The following is a 13,283-nucleotide window of genomic DNA, read 5'->3' as shown; positions in this document are numbered from 1 at the left end:
ACAGTCTGCTCCACTCTATGCCACTCCACTCCACGACACTCTACTCCACAACACTCTACTACACTCTGCTACAATCTATTCTACTCTAGAATGATCTACTCTACTCTGCATAACTCTCTCTATTCCACTCCATGCCACTTTACTCTATTCTACGCCACTCCACTCTACTCTGCGACACTCCACAACACTCCATGCCGCTCCACAACACTCTACTCCACTCTATGCCCCTCCACTCTACAACACTTTATGTCACTCCTTTCTACTCTATAACACTGTACTCCACTCTATGCCACTCCCTTCTACTACACACTATGCCACATAACTATACAGCATTCTACTCCACAACACTCTAATACACTCTACTCCACTCCATTATATGACACTCTGCACCACTCTATGTCCCTCCACTCTAAGCCCTTCCACTCCACTCCACTCCATTCCGTTCTACTGTACCCATGCCACTCCACTCTACACCCTTACACAACACTATACACCACTCCATAGCACTCTAGGCAACTACTGGATACTCAACCATACTCCACTGTATGCCAATCCACAAAACTCCCTGTCACTCCATTCTATGACTCTGTACCCCACTCTATGACAATCTACTAGACTCTTTCCCACTCCACTCCACCCGTATACTACTCCCCCTATGCCACTCCACACAACATTACTCTACTCCATGTCACTCCAATCTACTCTATAACACTCTATTTCATGCCACTCCACAACACTCTATGCCACTCCACTCTGCGAAACTCTACTTCACTATACAACACACCAGTGATGTATGCCACTACTTCACTCTACGCCCCTCCAATTTACTCCATTATACTCCCTCCATGACACTCGACAACATTCCACACAGCACTACGACAGTTCACTACTCCACCATACTCTACTTTACTTTATACCACTCCACAACACTCCATGACACACCACTCTTTGCCACTCCACTCTATGCCACTTTCATATAAGCCACTAACTTTTAGCCATGCTGAACAGCAGCCACAGTGGTGTTCAACATGGCTATAAAGTAGCAAGGCAATTGGTTCTTGCATGGTGCAACCTATTGCCTTTGACAGTGCTTGTTCAGAAAGCAATCCATAACCCCGGGTCTACTTTAGTGGCATAATAACCAACATCAAAGGTTAGGTTTGTTTGAAGACTTTATAATCCCATATTGTGGTGACGTAGGCTTCGTTATTTCGCAATGAAAAGGGTTTAACGGGTCACATGTGTTTTTAGGGTTCAGCAAGGTGATGCAACAAAAGATTCAGTGCAGAGTCCGCTGCTCAGAAAGCCATAAAAACATTGTAGCAAAAGACCCCAAATACCTGCGTTTGTAAATTTGAAATAAGATCCACCAACAATGTTTTATCTCTTCGGAGTTCAATGTTGATTTGCTCCTCTTTGCTCAGCATGGCCTGGATCTCAGCGATTCGGCTGTATGTTGTGCTGACATTTAGATCAGCTGAGGTGCCTCCTTTTTCCAAAATCAGAATCTGTGAACGCAAATAATAGCTTTAACAGAAATTGAACTGTAAAAATTAACGTTTACTAACCTACGGTGCCTGCTTTCATTGAGAAGTCCTGGTAACCCTCAAAGCGGTAATCAACAAGTTAAATAACACTAATGAATTTTACAAGGTAGGAGGTACATTTTTAGTGGTTTGTATGTGATGCAGCCTTTAAAGGTGCTAGTTTTATTGAGGGTTATCAAAGAAGACTAAAACATTAGTTTGAATAAACGGATGGCACAACTATTACATTTATTTCAAAGTTAATACCGATTTGTGTGACTTTGTAATTAATTCTGTGTGGGGGGCAAGGAATATTATGAAAGTGCACCAATATTGACTCTACAATACGGAGTACCACTATATTGTCAAAGTAAGTAGTTATGGAGTCAGAATATTAAGTGAACAATTTCTTAGATATATATTGACAATAAAGTGGTACACAACATTGTGGAGTAGCTATTTGCATAAGTCTATATTATTGACCTCAATACTGAAAATTAGAACTAGGCCTGGGCATAGCTCGCAGAGTTTTGCACTCTATGCCCTCCACTCTACAACACTTTATGTCACTCCACTCTACTCTATGACACTTTACTCCACTCTATGCCTCTCCCTTCCACAACACACTATGCAACTTCACTATACAGCACTCTACTCCACAACACTCTAATCCACTCTATGCCACTCCCTTCTACGACACACTATGCCACTTCACTATACAGCACTCTACTCTACAACACCACACTCCATTATATGTAGGCCTGGGTGTAGTTTGCAGAGTTTTGATACGCGGAACTCCGCGAAGTTACAAAGAAATTCAGTGAATTTGCGCGAGTGGCGGAGAGCAGTTCAAACAGCAGTTTGTGCTGTTATCCCTGCAGCTCGGATAGAAATTGGCCCCGAGCGGCAGCTTGCACTCGCGAACTTACTGTTTGCGATCGCGAACTTACCGTTTGCGTTCGCGAGCGGGGTAAAAACTCTGCTGCACACAGCGAAGCAGCGTTTTCTGCACTCCGCGAGCTCCGCGGAGTGCAGCAAACTCCTCGAACTGAGCGAAGTTCACCGGCCAGGCCTACATAGAACCCTATTTTCCTGATCCAGAAAGCCACTGGGGCATGAGATGATTCTTGACTAATATCTTAGTAAAACTGAGAATTATTAATAAAGAATAAAACCAAGAAGCAATATGCATTACTGAGCTTCCAGACAACAAATCAAAAATACAATTATGTCTGCTTATATAACATGGCCAATCATTTGGTACACATGGGTTGGTTTTGGTACACTAAGCAATCAACATAGTTGCTATTTACAATATAAAATCTTCTTCACCTTCTTGCTTCCTGTATCATCCTTTGTTCTCCTCAGAAAACGTTCTTGTTGAGGGGTGGAGGGGGAGGGTTATTCCAGCATATTGGAACAACCAGATGTGTAGTTCCGATGTGTTCTAACCTTCTAAGCTTGCCCATATTTACCGGCTTTCCGGAAGCTGCCTTATGTCCACGCGGTCTCTCAGAAGCAGGAGGCAGAAATAGAAATAGGCCCAAACACCCGAGTCCAACTCCAGTAAAAATATGAGCATGATAATACTCCCAAGTAATGTTATGTTCCGCGAGGGGGGGGGGGGCTGCTACTTCTAAATCCCTCACAGCTCGCATGCATTACTCTATAGTGCTCTTATCAATTAATCTTTCAATGTTTTTGGTGTGTCTAAGTTTGAATGCAGTGCATTAAAACGACTGTGAAAAATAACATGCCAAATATAATAAAAGGTGGTTTGAAACTCTTCATCCAAAATAAATGAAAATAAATGAAAATAAATGGGCGTGGAAACAAATGAAAAAGATGTTGATACTCTGCAGTGTGCTCCCATGCTCAGTAGAGGTTGGAGAGCTTTGAACTACAGGTAGCTTCAAAATACGGAACATCAGCACTGGCAAAACAGTGGAACACAGAAGTTGTGTTGCAGCACTTTCAAGGTCTATGCAGCGTATGCAGGAGCACCCCTAATGGTCACAACATCAAAGCACCGTATTGGCAACCTCAACAGACCGGCAACTGTTATTTCCTAAGACTGGAGAAAAAATACAATTATAAGAACATTCTCAATACTTCTTATGAACACATTAGAGTCGATTCACAAAGTGTTTATGAGTGCAGGAAGTAGTACCGCAGTAGTACTCCTTTACATACTCTTTCATGCATTTGTAAATGGCCCAGTGGCGGCTGGTGCATGGGGTGCTGGAGCGTAGCGCACCAGCCCAAACACCCACAGATGGAGAAGCTGTTATTTGCAGCTCTAGCAGCAGAAATTAAGGCAGACGTACAGACAGATCTGTCACTTTGAGCGCTTTCATTCCTGGTGTGTGTGATGACAGCACACAGCTCACATGCCAGCAGCAAAGGGACGGGGACATGAGCACAGATCTGTGGATTGTGCAGGTGTAAAGCGTGCTTCACATTTCAGCTCCACTCACACATTTGTGAACCGTAGACCTGCTGCACATGCCCAAATCAGGGCAGCCTGTCTGAAGGTAGAAGCGTGCTCATGTGCTAACGCTCTATAGTCCTGTCGCCCAACATCCTATCAGAAGCCAGGTTAGAGAGGGCGCTAAGTGGGTCAACCCCCAGCCCTATTCTGGCTTCTGAAAGGGCTTCCCACTAGCCACCGTTGAGTGCGACAGGTCTGTAGGTTCCTCCAGATGCTTACATGGAAAACCTGTAGAGAAGCATGTTTCTGAGAAAAGGTAAGTAGAACTAGTCGCCTGTTGGTTTTATATGCCATAGCTGTGCCATTAAATCCATACCATTAGCTGTAAAAGGAACAGCGAACATAGCATCACATAAACACTACTTCTGTTTCATCTGATTTAAATTTGCTTGTGTATAAACCTTTTCTGCTGTCTTTGCATTTCCATCATTCCTTGCAACAAAAAATTGTTGATGCTGCCAGTTTTTCCCCTAGCAGGTCAACACAACCTGTGCATCATTAGCTTGCCTAGGCCCCGTGCTTCATCACAGCCCCCTGGGAAAGCTACATGATATTACAGTGTCATTATCTGTTCATTTAGGATATAATTCAGGTTTATGCAATGAGGAAAACAGAGGCACATCAGATCTCTTTAATTGGTTTCAGTACTGCTTTGTCTTCATTACAAAGGTTTTGTAGCAAACATAGCATAGACTTTAAATTAAACTTCTGCTCTTATGGAGAACTTGGAAATGGGGTGTTAGCCTGTCCTTGAAGCATGACTTTTATCTCAACTGTTGGTAGTACATTATCTTATATGTGTATGTGGTATTTCTACAGCGCGAACCTAGCTAAAAGGCAGAGGAGTGCTGTGCACGTTCAAAAATAAGTATAAAATCAACAAATGATTGGATAGATTGTTGATTTGTGGATTGTTAATGCATTGCGATGCAGTTTTCTCTGAAAGAGAGGTTTGCCTTAAACTCTTTCTTAAATTGGAGCACAGGTCCTGATGGATATGGGGATGTTGTTTCAGACCTTCGGTGCATAGACAGATAAGGCCTGCTGCATTATTTTTAGGTCTTGCCAGCCGCACAGCGCAAGCTGTCTCTTAGCAATAAGCCTCTTGATAGCTTTCAGTGGGATTAGAGCACACCTGTTGTTACCATTGTTTGAATTTACTGTCACTCTCGTTTCCTTGCATTTCATTTGTTAGCTTGTGTGGATTTTCCTTCCTCTTCTTGTGTTTGTCCCTTCACTGGAGCATGGGTGCCTTATTTTTGTCCTCCTGCTGCTTTCTTTTCAAGCACAACTTTTTCTTCTGGGTTTAGCACTCTACAAGAATGCATGTGTTTTCCAGCTCTAACTTGTGTGCCACTCTCCCCCGACTGCACCCCATGTTGCTCTCTGTTGCGTGTGTCCTTCTCCTCCACACCCTCTATGCTGTAATTGCCCTTATGTACTTCTTCCCCCCTCATTGCTTTCTCACCCTTGTACTTCTCCCTACCTGTTCCACGTTGCTCTCTCATTCATCGCTTCTTCCCACGCCTGCCGACTGTGTTTGTTATGTCCTCCCATCTTCCATTTTGCTACCGTCAACCTATGTGCTCCATGTTTTTTCCTGCCAAGTGTGCACTGTTTGTGTTGTTCCCCCCTACCTGCGCCCTACTTCTTCCTAACCCCACCAATACTTTAAAAAATATCTCAAAACACTCTAATTCGATTTTTTTATTTTCTTTTACACCGACCCAACTCGGTAAGTAAAAAAAGGGTCTTGCGTCACTTTGTGGGCACACACATGTGGCAGCCACATCAGAGCGTCATGTGTTCTGGTTTATTTTTTTTGCCAAGCCGCAAAGAATTGGCGGCGCCGCAATTGGACACCTGTGGTATGCAAGCCCAACAAATTGACCTTCACTGTCTAATTGATTGCGCAGACTCCTGTTTTAGGCCTGTTACCTACGTCCTAATGTTTCTTTCCTTTAAATTGTCTGAGTCCCCACCTGTCAGGATGGAGTTTGAGCTGGGCAACCTAGAAGTGTATACGTTGCACAGCTGAGGGACTTCTGTCAGGGGATGGGGTGTCCGTCGGGCGAGGTGTCAAGAGAGAGGAGCTTCAGAAAGGCTTGAGGGCATGGGTATTGGCCCATCCGGAGGGGAGAGTGGATGAGGGGCAGGAGGAGCTGGGTGCACAAGGGGAGGTGGGCGCTCAAGGAGAGTTAGACCTACTGCACATTGACATCAGTGAGAATGTGTTGACAGAAAGACATTCCGGGGCAGGCAGTATGGTGTCAAGGAGGAGTGCATCGCCAGAGGAGTATGAGGACAGGAGGGAGGAGAGGCAACTGAGATTAGAGCTTGCTAAGATGGATAAGGAGAGAGAGGAAAAGAGGCTAGCCATGGAGGATAGGAAGCTTGTGCACGAGCTCATCCTAAAAGAATTGGAGCTGCGGCCAATGCAAATAGGGGCGCAAGGCAATATGAATGGTGGCAGCGTACCAGAGGTTCCACGAGAGCCTAAGTTCTATCTACCGAAGGAGGTGATAGCCAGTTTCAGTGTGGGGGATGATATTGACAAGTGGTTCGATACAGAAAAGGGGGTGGTGATGAACAGAGTGTCTGAATTAAGCAGACCACTCTTACCCAGTCTAAAGATCAGGGCTTGATCCATCACCGTTATTTATCTCACTGCACCATCCCAGCTCAGAACCTGGCTATATGCAAATCAGTCTGTCCCTGGCCCAGTGCATCATGGGAACAGGGCAGACTAAACTACCAAGCCAATTCTTCACCAGAAAGGAGACAAGCTACCAGGGACCGGTTTCTGGCATTTCAGCCGTCTTCGGCCCGGCTTGCTTGAATCCTGATGGCGCAGTGAGAAAGGGACTCATGTCTGAGTATACCCTGCCACACCTATAGTGGCCAAAAACGATACAGAAAAGGGGGTGGTGATGAACAGATTGTCTGAATTAAGCAGACCACTCTTACCCAGTCCAAAGATCAGGGCTTGATCCATCACCGTTATTTATCTCACTGCACCATCCCAGCTCAGAACCATCACCACCCCTTGTTGTTTAATTATTTGTCCACCATAAGCGTGGAAGGGTATACTCAGATGTGAGTCCCTTGCTCATTGCACCATCAGGATTCAAGCAAGCCAGGCCGAAGACGGCTGTAATGCCAGAAACCGGTCCCCGCAAGCTTGTTTCCTTCCCAGTGAAAGAATTGGCTTGGTAGTTTGGTTTGCCCTGTTCCCATCATGCACTGGGACAGGAACAGACTAATTTGCATATAGCCAGGTTCTGAGCTGGGATGGTGCAGTGAGCTAAAAAACGGTGTTGGATCTAGACCTGATCTCTTGACTGGGTGAGAGTATTCTGCTTAATTCAGAAACTCTGTCCATCACCACCCCTTGTTGTTTAATTATTTTGTCCACCATAAGCGTGGAAGGGTATACTCATATGTGAGTCCCTTGCTCATTGCACCATCAGGATTCAAGCAAGCCGGGCCGAAGACGGCTGTAATGCCAGAAACCGGTCCCCGGAAGCTTGTTTCCTTCCCAGTGAAAGAATTGGCTTGGTAGTTTGGTTTGCCCTGTTCCCATCATGCACTGGGACAGGAACAGACTAATTTGCATATAGCCAGGTTCTGAGCTGGGATGGTGCAGTGAGCTAAAAAACGGTGTTGGATCTAGCCCTGATCTCTTGACTGGGTGAGAGTATTCTGCTTAATTCAGAAACTCTGTCCATCACCACCCCTTGTTGTTTAATTATTTTGTCCACCATAAGCGTGGAAGGGTATACTCAGATGTGAGTTCCTTGCTCATTGCACCATCAGGATTCAAGCAAGCCGGGCCGAAGACGGCTGTAATGCCAGAAACCGGTCCCCGGAAGCTTGTTTCCTTCCCAGTAAAAGAATTGGCTTGGTAGTTTGGTTTGCCCTGTTCCCATCGTGCACTGGGACAGGAACAGACTAATTTGCATATAGCCAGGTTCTGAGCTGGGATGGTGCAGTGAGCTAAAAAACGGTGTTGGATCTAGCCCTGATCTCTTGACTGGGTGAGAGTATTCTGCTTAATTCAGAAACTCTGTCCATCACCACCCCTTGTTGTTTAATTTTTTTGTCCACCATAAGCGTGGAAGTGTATACTCAGATGTGAGTCCCTTGCTCATTGCACCATCAGGATTCAAGCAAGCCGGGCCGAAGACGGCTGTAATGCCAGAAACCGGTCCCCGGAAGCTTGTTTCCTTCCCAGTGAAAGAATTGGCTTGGTAGTTTGGTTTGCCCTGCTCCCATCATGCACTGGAACAGGAACAGACTGATTTGAATATAGCCAGGTTCTGAGCTGGGATGGTACAGTGAGCTAAAAAACGGTGTTGGATCTAGCCCTGATCTCTTGACTGGGTGAGAGTATTCTGCTTAATTCAGAAACTCTGTCCATCACCACCCCTTGTTGTTTAATTATTTTGTCCACCATAAGCGTGGAAGGGTATACTCAGATGTGAGTCCCTTGCTCATTGCACCATCAGGATTCAAGCAAGCCGGGCCGAAGACGGCTGTAATGCCAGAAACCGGTCCCCAGAAGCTTGTTTCCTTCCCAGTGAAAGAATTGGCTTGGTAGTTTTGTTTGCCCTGTTCCCATCATGCACTGGGACAGGAAAGACTAATTTGCATATAGCCAGGTTCTGAGCTGGGATGGTGCAGTGAGCTAAAAAACGGTGTTGGATCTAGCCCTGATCTCTTGACTGGGTGAGAGTATTCTGCTTAATTCAGAAACTCTGTCCATCACCACCCCTTGTTGTTTAATTATTGACAAGTGGTTGGCGGCGTATGAGTTGTCCTTGTAGCCCAGGGAGTGCCCGAGAGTTACTGGGGGTTGGCCTGTATCGGTACATACCTCCAGTGGTAAGGGACACACTCCTGACTTTAGAGAAAGTGGACCGAGCCAACTACCCTGTCATGAAGGAGGCTCTGCTTAGGAAGTTTGGCCTCACCCCAGAGAAGTATCGCCAGAGGTTTCGCAACAGCCATAAGCTTCATACACTGGACTGGGTGGATTTCTTTGACTATGCCCGGAAGGCCTTAGATGGTTGGGTACGTGGCAGCGAAATGAGCGACTATGAAGGGCTGTACAATTTGTTTTTAAGGGAGCACCTTCTAGATAAATGTTTTCCGGAGCTGCTCCAACACCTGGTGGACCGCAAGCTGACCGACCCTCGGGAACTTGCAGGGAAGGCGGATACCTGGGTTAGCACTCTGGTGTCCCACAAGGGACCCAGGGGAGACACCCCGAAAGGTAGGCAGGGTATTCCCCAGAGGAGAGAGGGGGGAGATAAAAGGAAGGAGTTCTCTAGAGGCCCACAAAATAGACCGCCTGGGAAAGGGGTAGGTTCCCCACCCCAATCTGGATTCCAGAAACCCACTTACCCTGACAAGAGTCAGCAGCCCAGAACTGTCCGGTGCTACGAGTGTGGGGAGGTTGGACACTACAAAGGGGATCCCCAGTGTCACAAGAGGTCCCCAACCCCCAAAGGAGGTAGGAGCCCCGGGGTGGCTAATGTAGCGCTGGGGGAGGAGTTGTCCCTAGATGAGGGAGGGGAGTGGACAGGCCTGACCCTGGTCTCACTCGGGGATAGAGAGATGGTCCGAGAGACACAGTTACCCTCGAACACTGCCAAGTACCGGCAGGGGGTTAACGGGCAGGTGGTAGAGGCTCTGAGGGACAAGGGTGCCATCATGACGATGGTACTGAGACTGCTGGTGTCCCCGGAGCAAGTGATCCCAAAGGTACTACATCCGACCGTGTTGTCTGACGGAAGTGTGGGTCACTACCCTGTGGCTAAGGTACCCTTTGAGTGGGGAGGGGTCTCGTGCCAGTTGTGAGTTGCTGTAAGCCCTGCCTTGCCAGTTGAGTGTCTGCTCCGAAACGATCTGGAGTATACCGCCTGGAAGGAGGTGGAGTTCCAAGCCCACACAAAAATGCTGGGGTTACCAGGCGCCCGCGATTGAGCAGTACCGGGAATACTCACTATCGGTCATTGAACGGGGTAACCCGAATGTCCTTATTCCTTCTTCCGACTGTGGTTCATTTCACCTTCCCTAGCTGCCATTTAGCTCACAGTAAGCGGCACACTAGGAAGTTTGGCCTCACCCCAGAGAAGTATCGCCAGAGGTTTCGCAACAGCCATAAGCTTCATACACTGGACTGGGTGGATGTAATCCTGGTAATCCTGCTGCGCCTTTTTCTAACCTCACTCAAGTGCCCCGCAATAGCCCTTTCCCTTTTTTCAGGCTCTCCAGCGCCCACTCCATACTCGGGACTCACCAAAGCACTCCTTTATCTGACTGACACCACCTAGTATCAACAGTTAATTATTCGAATACTCCTTGAACCGGCATACCACCAAGCCTCGATCTCGCTGGCTTGCACAATGGCAAATGAGGCTGTTTTACTATTAGGCATACATTACATGTCCTGATGAGATCCGTACAATGTGGTAAACGGATCGAAACGCCGTCGACAACTATGTGTACCTTATATACATGGAATTACTTATATGCCCTCTAAAAAGTGTGAAGGTGTCAATATTGTTCTATTTCATACTCTAAATTGTGCAATTGACAAGTTTACAGAACGCTAAGCTTTTCCCTATAAGCCCTTTGTTTCCTTTTAATTGTTTCCCTTTTTTCTGTGTGATAAACTGGGTGCAGGCTTGTGCCCTGTCTTGTATATTGTGTGTGAATTATGTTTTACATTGACTGAAAAGTAAATACCAAGACCTCTGCCCGGCTGGGTATGTCATTTGCAATATAGTAACGACTTTGTCTATATTTATTGAATAAATATAAATGCTTGTAAGGGACCACTGTTGCCTTAATAGTATTATCTCCCAAGGTCCCTTGCTGACTCCTTTGGGTTCCCTTGTTGTCCTTAAAAAAGGGTTACTAGGATGCACTTGCGTGGTCATGAGGTCCATGGCTGCCCGGCAAGGAACTCAACCCGGGTTGCAGCCTGGAACAATGGCCCAGCCCAATGATGTTGTGGAGGACACACCCCGCGAGATGGATGGGGAGCCTGCGGGGGTAACCCCGGAGTCCACGGAGGTGGATGTTGTTCCCGTGGGGGACTTGCCGACCCCTGCAGAGTGGCAGGTGGAAGGAGGGCCTACCCAGGAGGAATTCTGTCGGGCGCAGAGAGAGTGCCCCAAGCTTGAAGGCATGCAGCGGCAGGCCGAAGCCCAAGCGACCAACCAAGAGACCAGCGATTACAACATTTACTGGGAGGATGGCCTCCTCTACAGTGAGCCTAAGGCTCCGATGCATGGATCATCAAGGGCCTTGGTGGTCCCCCAATGCTACCGAGCCTTCCTACTAGAATTGGCACACGAGATACCACTAGCCAGACACCTGTGTCAGGACAAAACCTTTGCAAGTTTGGTCCCACATTTCTACTGGCCCAGAATGCGAGTTGCCTCTGACACCTTTTGCAAGACCTGTAAGACTTGCCAGGCGAGTGGCAAGACGGGTACTAAGTTAAAGGTCCCTTTGGAACCACTCCCGGTTGTCGGTACCCCTTTTGAGCGGGTTGGCATTGATATTGTCGAGCCAATAGACCCGCAGACTTCTTCAGGCCTCCGGTTCATCTTGGTGTTGGTGGACCACGCCACCCGGTACCCAGAGGCAATCCCTCTGAGGGCCATCACTACACCTGTGGTGGCGCGGGCCTTGATGGGGCTTTCTACCCGTGTGGTATTCCCCAAGGTTGTGGTGTCGGATAGGGGCACAAACTTCATGTCGGCCTACATGCCGGCCATGTGGAAGGAGTGAGGTAAATGAAATGTTATATGGTCTATGTGTCCCCTATCGTCCCCTATCGTGTACCCCAACGTTTAATGTATGTGCATGACATCCATGCATTTTCCCTCTATGGCCGAAATGATGACGCCTCTGTGTTTACATTTGCGTCCAACGTTAACATGTCAGTTACCAGGCCCTCCATGTAAGAAAGGATAATTCTGCTTTTAAGCCTATGTTGCCAATGTCTTTACATGGTGCACGTTTAAAATATCGAGAAGCACCCATTTTGAGGCTCCGCAGGGCCAGGACACGAATCCAGGCCTAAAGCCACCTGAAACACTCTGAAAGCTGCAGTTTAGTTATTTATCCCTGAACTCTCACACATTTCCTGCCACAGCCGAGAGATGCCCAGCAATTGCCTGCCAAGACAGTGTTATGCCTACAGTTATCTGTTCTGCTCCACAGAAACACATTCCTGCCTAATGAAAAGGATGAACATATTCCGCCTGCAGAAGATAGGGCCTAGCCTTTCTGTCTCCATTTAAGTGATTTACAGAGCTCGCATCCATAGAAAGCCCATGGCCCCCATGTAATGAACCAAGAAATGTATGCCCGCACTGGCTCTTAGTGATGAGCAACCTTTGCTTGAGTGACCTTTATTTCAGATAAAACATCCCCGGACCCAAGACATCAGATATTACTAGATGTACAAGTCGTCCTGACACTGAAGATTTCTCTACTAGACCGAAAGTCAGCCCCCCCAGCTTCCCCTAGTCACACGTCAATTACACGTCATGACCAAGTTGCACACAAGTAGGGCAAAGTTCCAGCTGGCCATGCAACCCCCTCCATGTATCCACCCACTTATGACACCTCCATGACATCTCAAGTGTACGCCCTCATGCACGCCCACATGCTCTTATCTCTTTCTCTTTCTCTGCCTGGAGCGCTCCTCCTTCTCTATGTACGAGATTCAATGTATAAATATTGTACTCTGTGAATAAAGTTCAGAAGACCCTTCCTGAATCTTAGTGGTGATGGAACAGATTCTCCGCTAACCCGGGTTATTGTAAATAAAGCCCCTTTGAATCGGACACCACGGACTCTGCCTCTCATTTAATGCATGAACTATCCTTTAAGTATAGAAATTATGAAAGGGTAATATTTATTTACCACAGTAATTTGGCGCCCGACCAGGACTGGTCCCTTTCCCCACTCGCCGGTGATGTAAGTCCAGCTTTTGCCCCCCTTCTACAGCCGTGACGGACTTCAGAGTGCACGCCGCGGGACTTCCCGCTTACTCCCTCAGGCCCACGAGGAGGACGGACTGCGACCAGGCATCCACACGAGGCGGTGAGGAATGCGGATCATCCCAACCAGAGCCCAAGCCGTGAGAGAGCAAGGTCCGAGGTGTCCGGAGGCCCACCTGTTCCGAAGCGCATGCGTAGGAGAATCGTCACCTGACGCAGTCCAGTCCAGTCCAGATTCCG

At 47.3% G+C, this 13,283-nt stretch overlaps 1 protein-coding gene across 2 annotated transcripts in view; it reads right to left on the bottom strand.

The window, feature by feature from the left end:
- LOC147708237 (uncharacterized) overlaps positions 1–13,283 on the bottom strand; it is a 787,595-nt gene that overhangs the window by 239,810 nt on the left and 534,502 nt on the right. For both annotated transcript variants that reach the window (XM_086926981.1, XM_086926982.1), the window contains exon 9: positions 1,341–1,508. In XM_086926981.1, the coding sequence (XP_086783107.1) occupies positions 1,341–1,508 (168 nt within the window). The remainder of the gene's footprint in view (positions 1–1,340; positions 1,509–13,283) is intronic.

This window comes from Lissotriton vulgaris, chromosome 6 (assembly GCF_964263255.1).
Source record: "Lissotriton vulgaris chromosome 6, aLisVul1.2, whole genome shotgun sequence".
Taxonomy (NCBI): domain Eukaryota; kingdom Metazoa; phylum Chordata; class Amphibia; order Caudata; family Salamandridae; genus Lissotriton; species Lissotriton vulgaris.
This window is presented reverse-complemented; position numbering and strand designations above follow the sequence as displayed.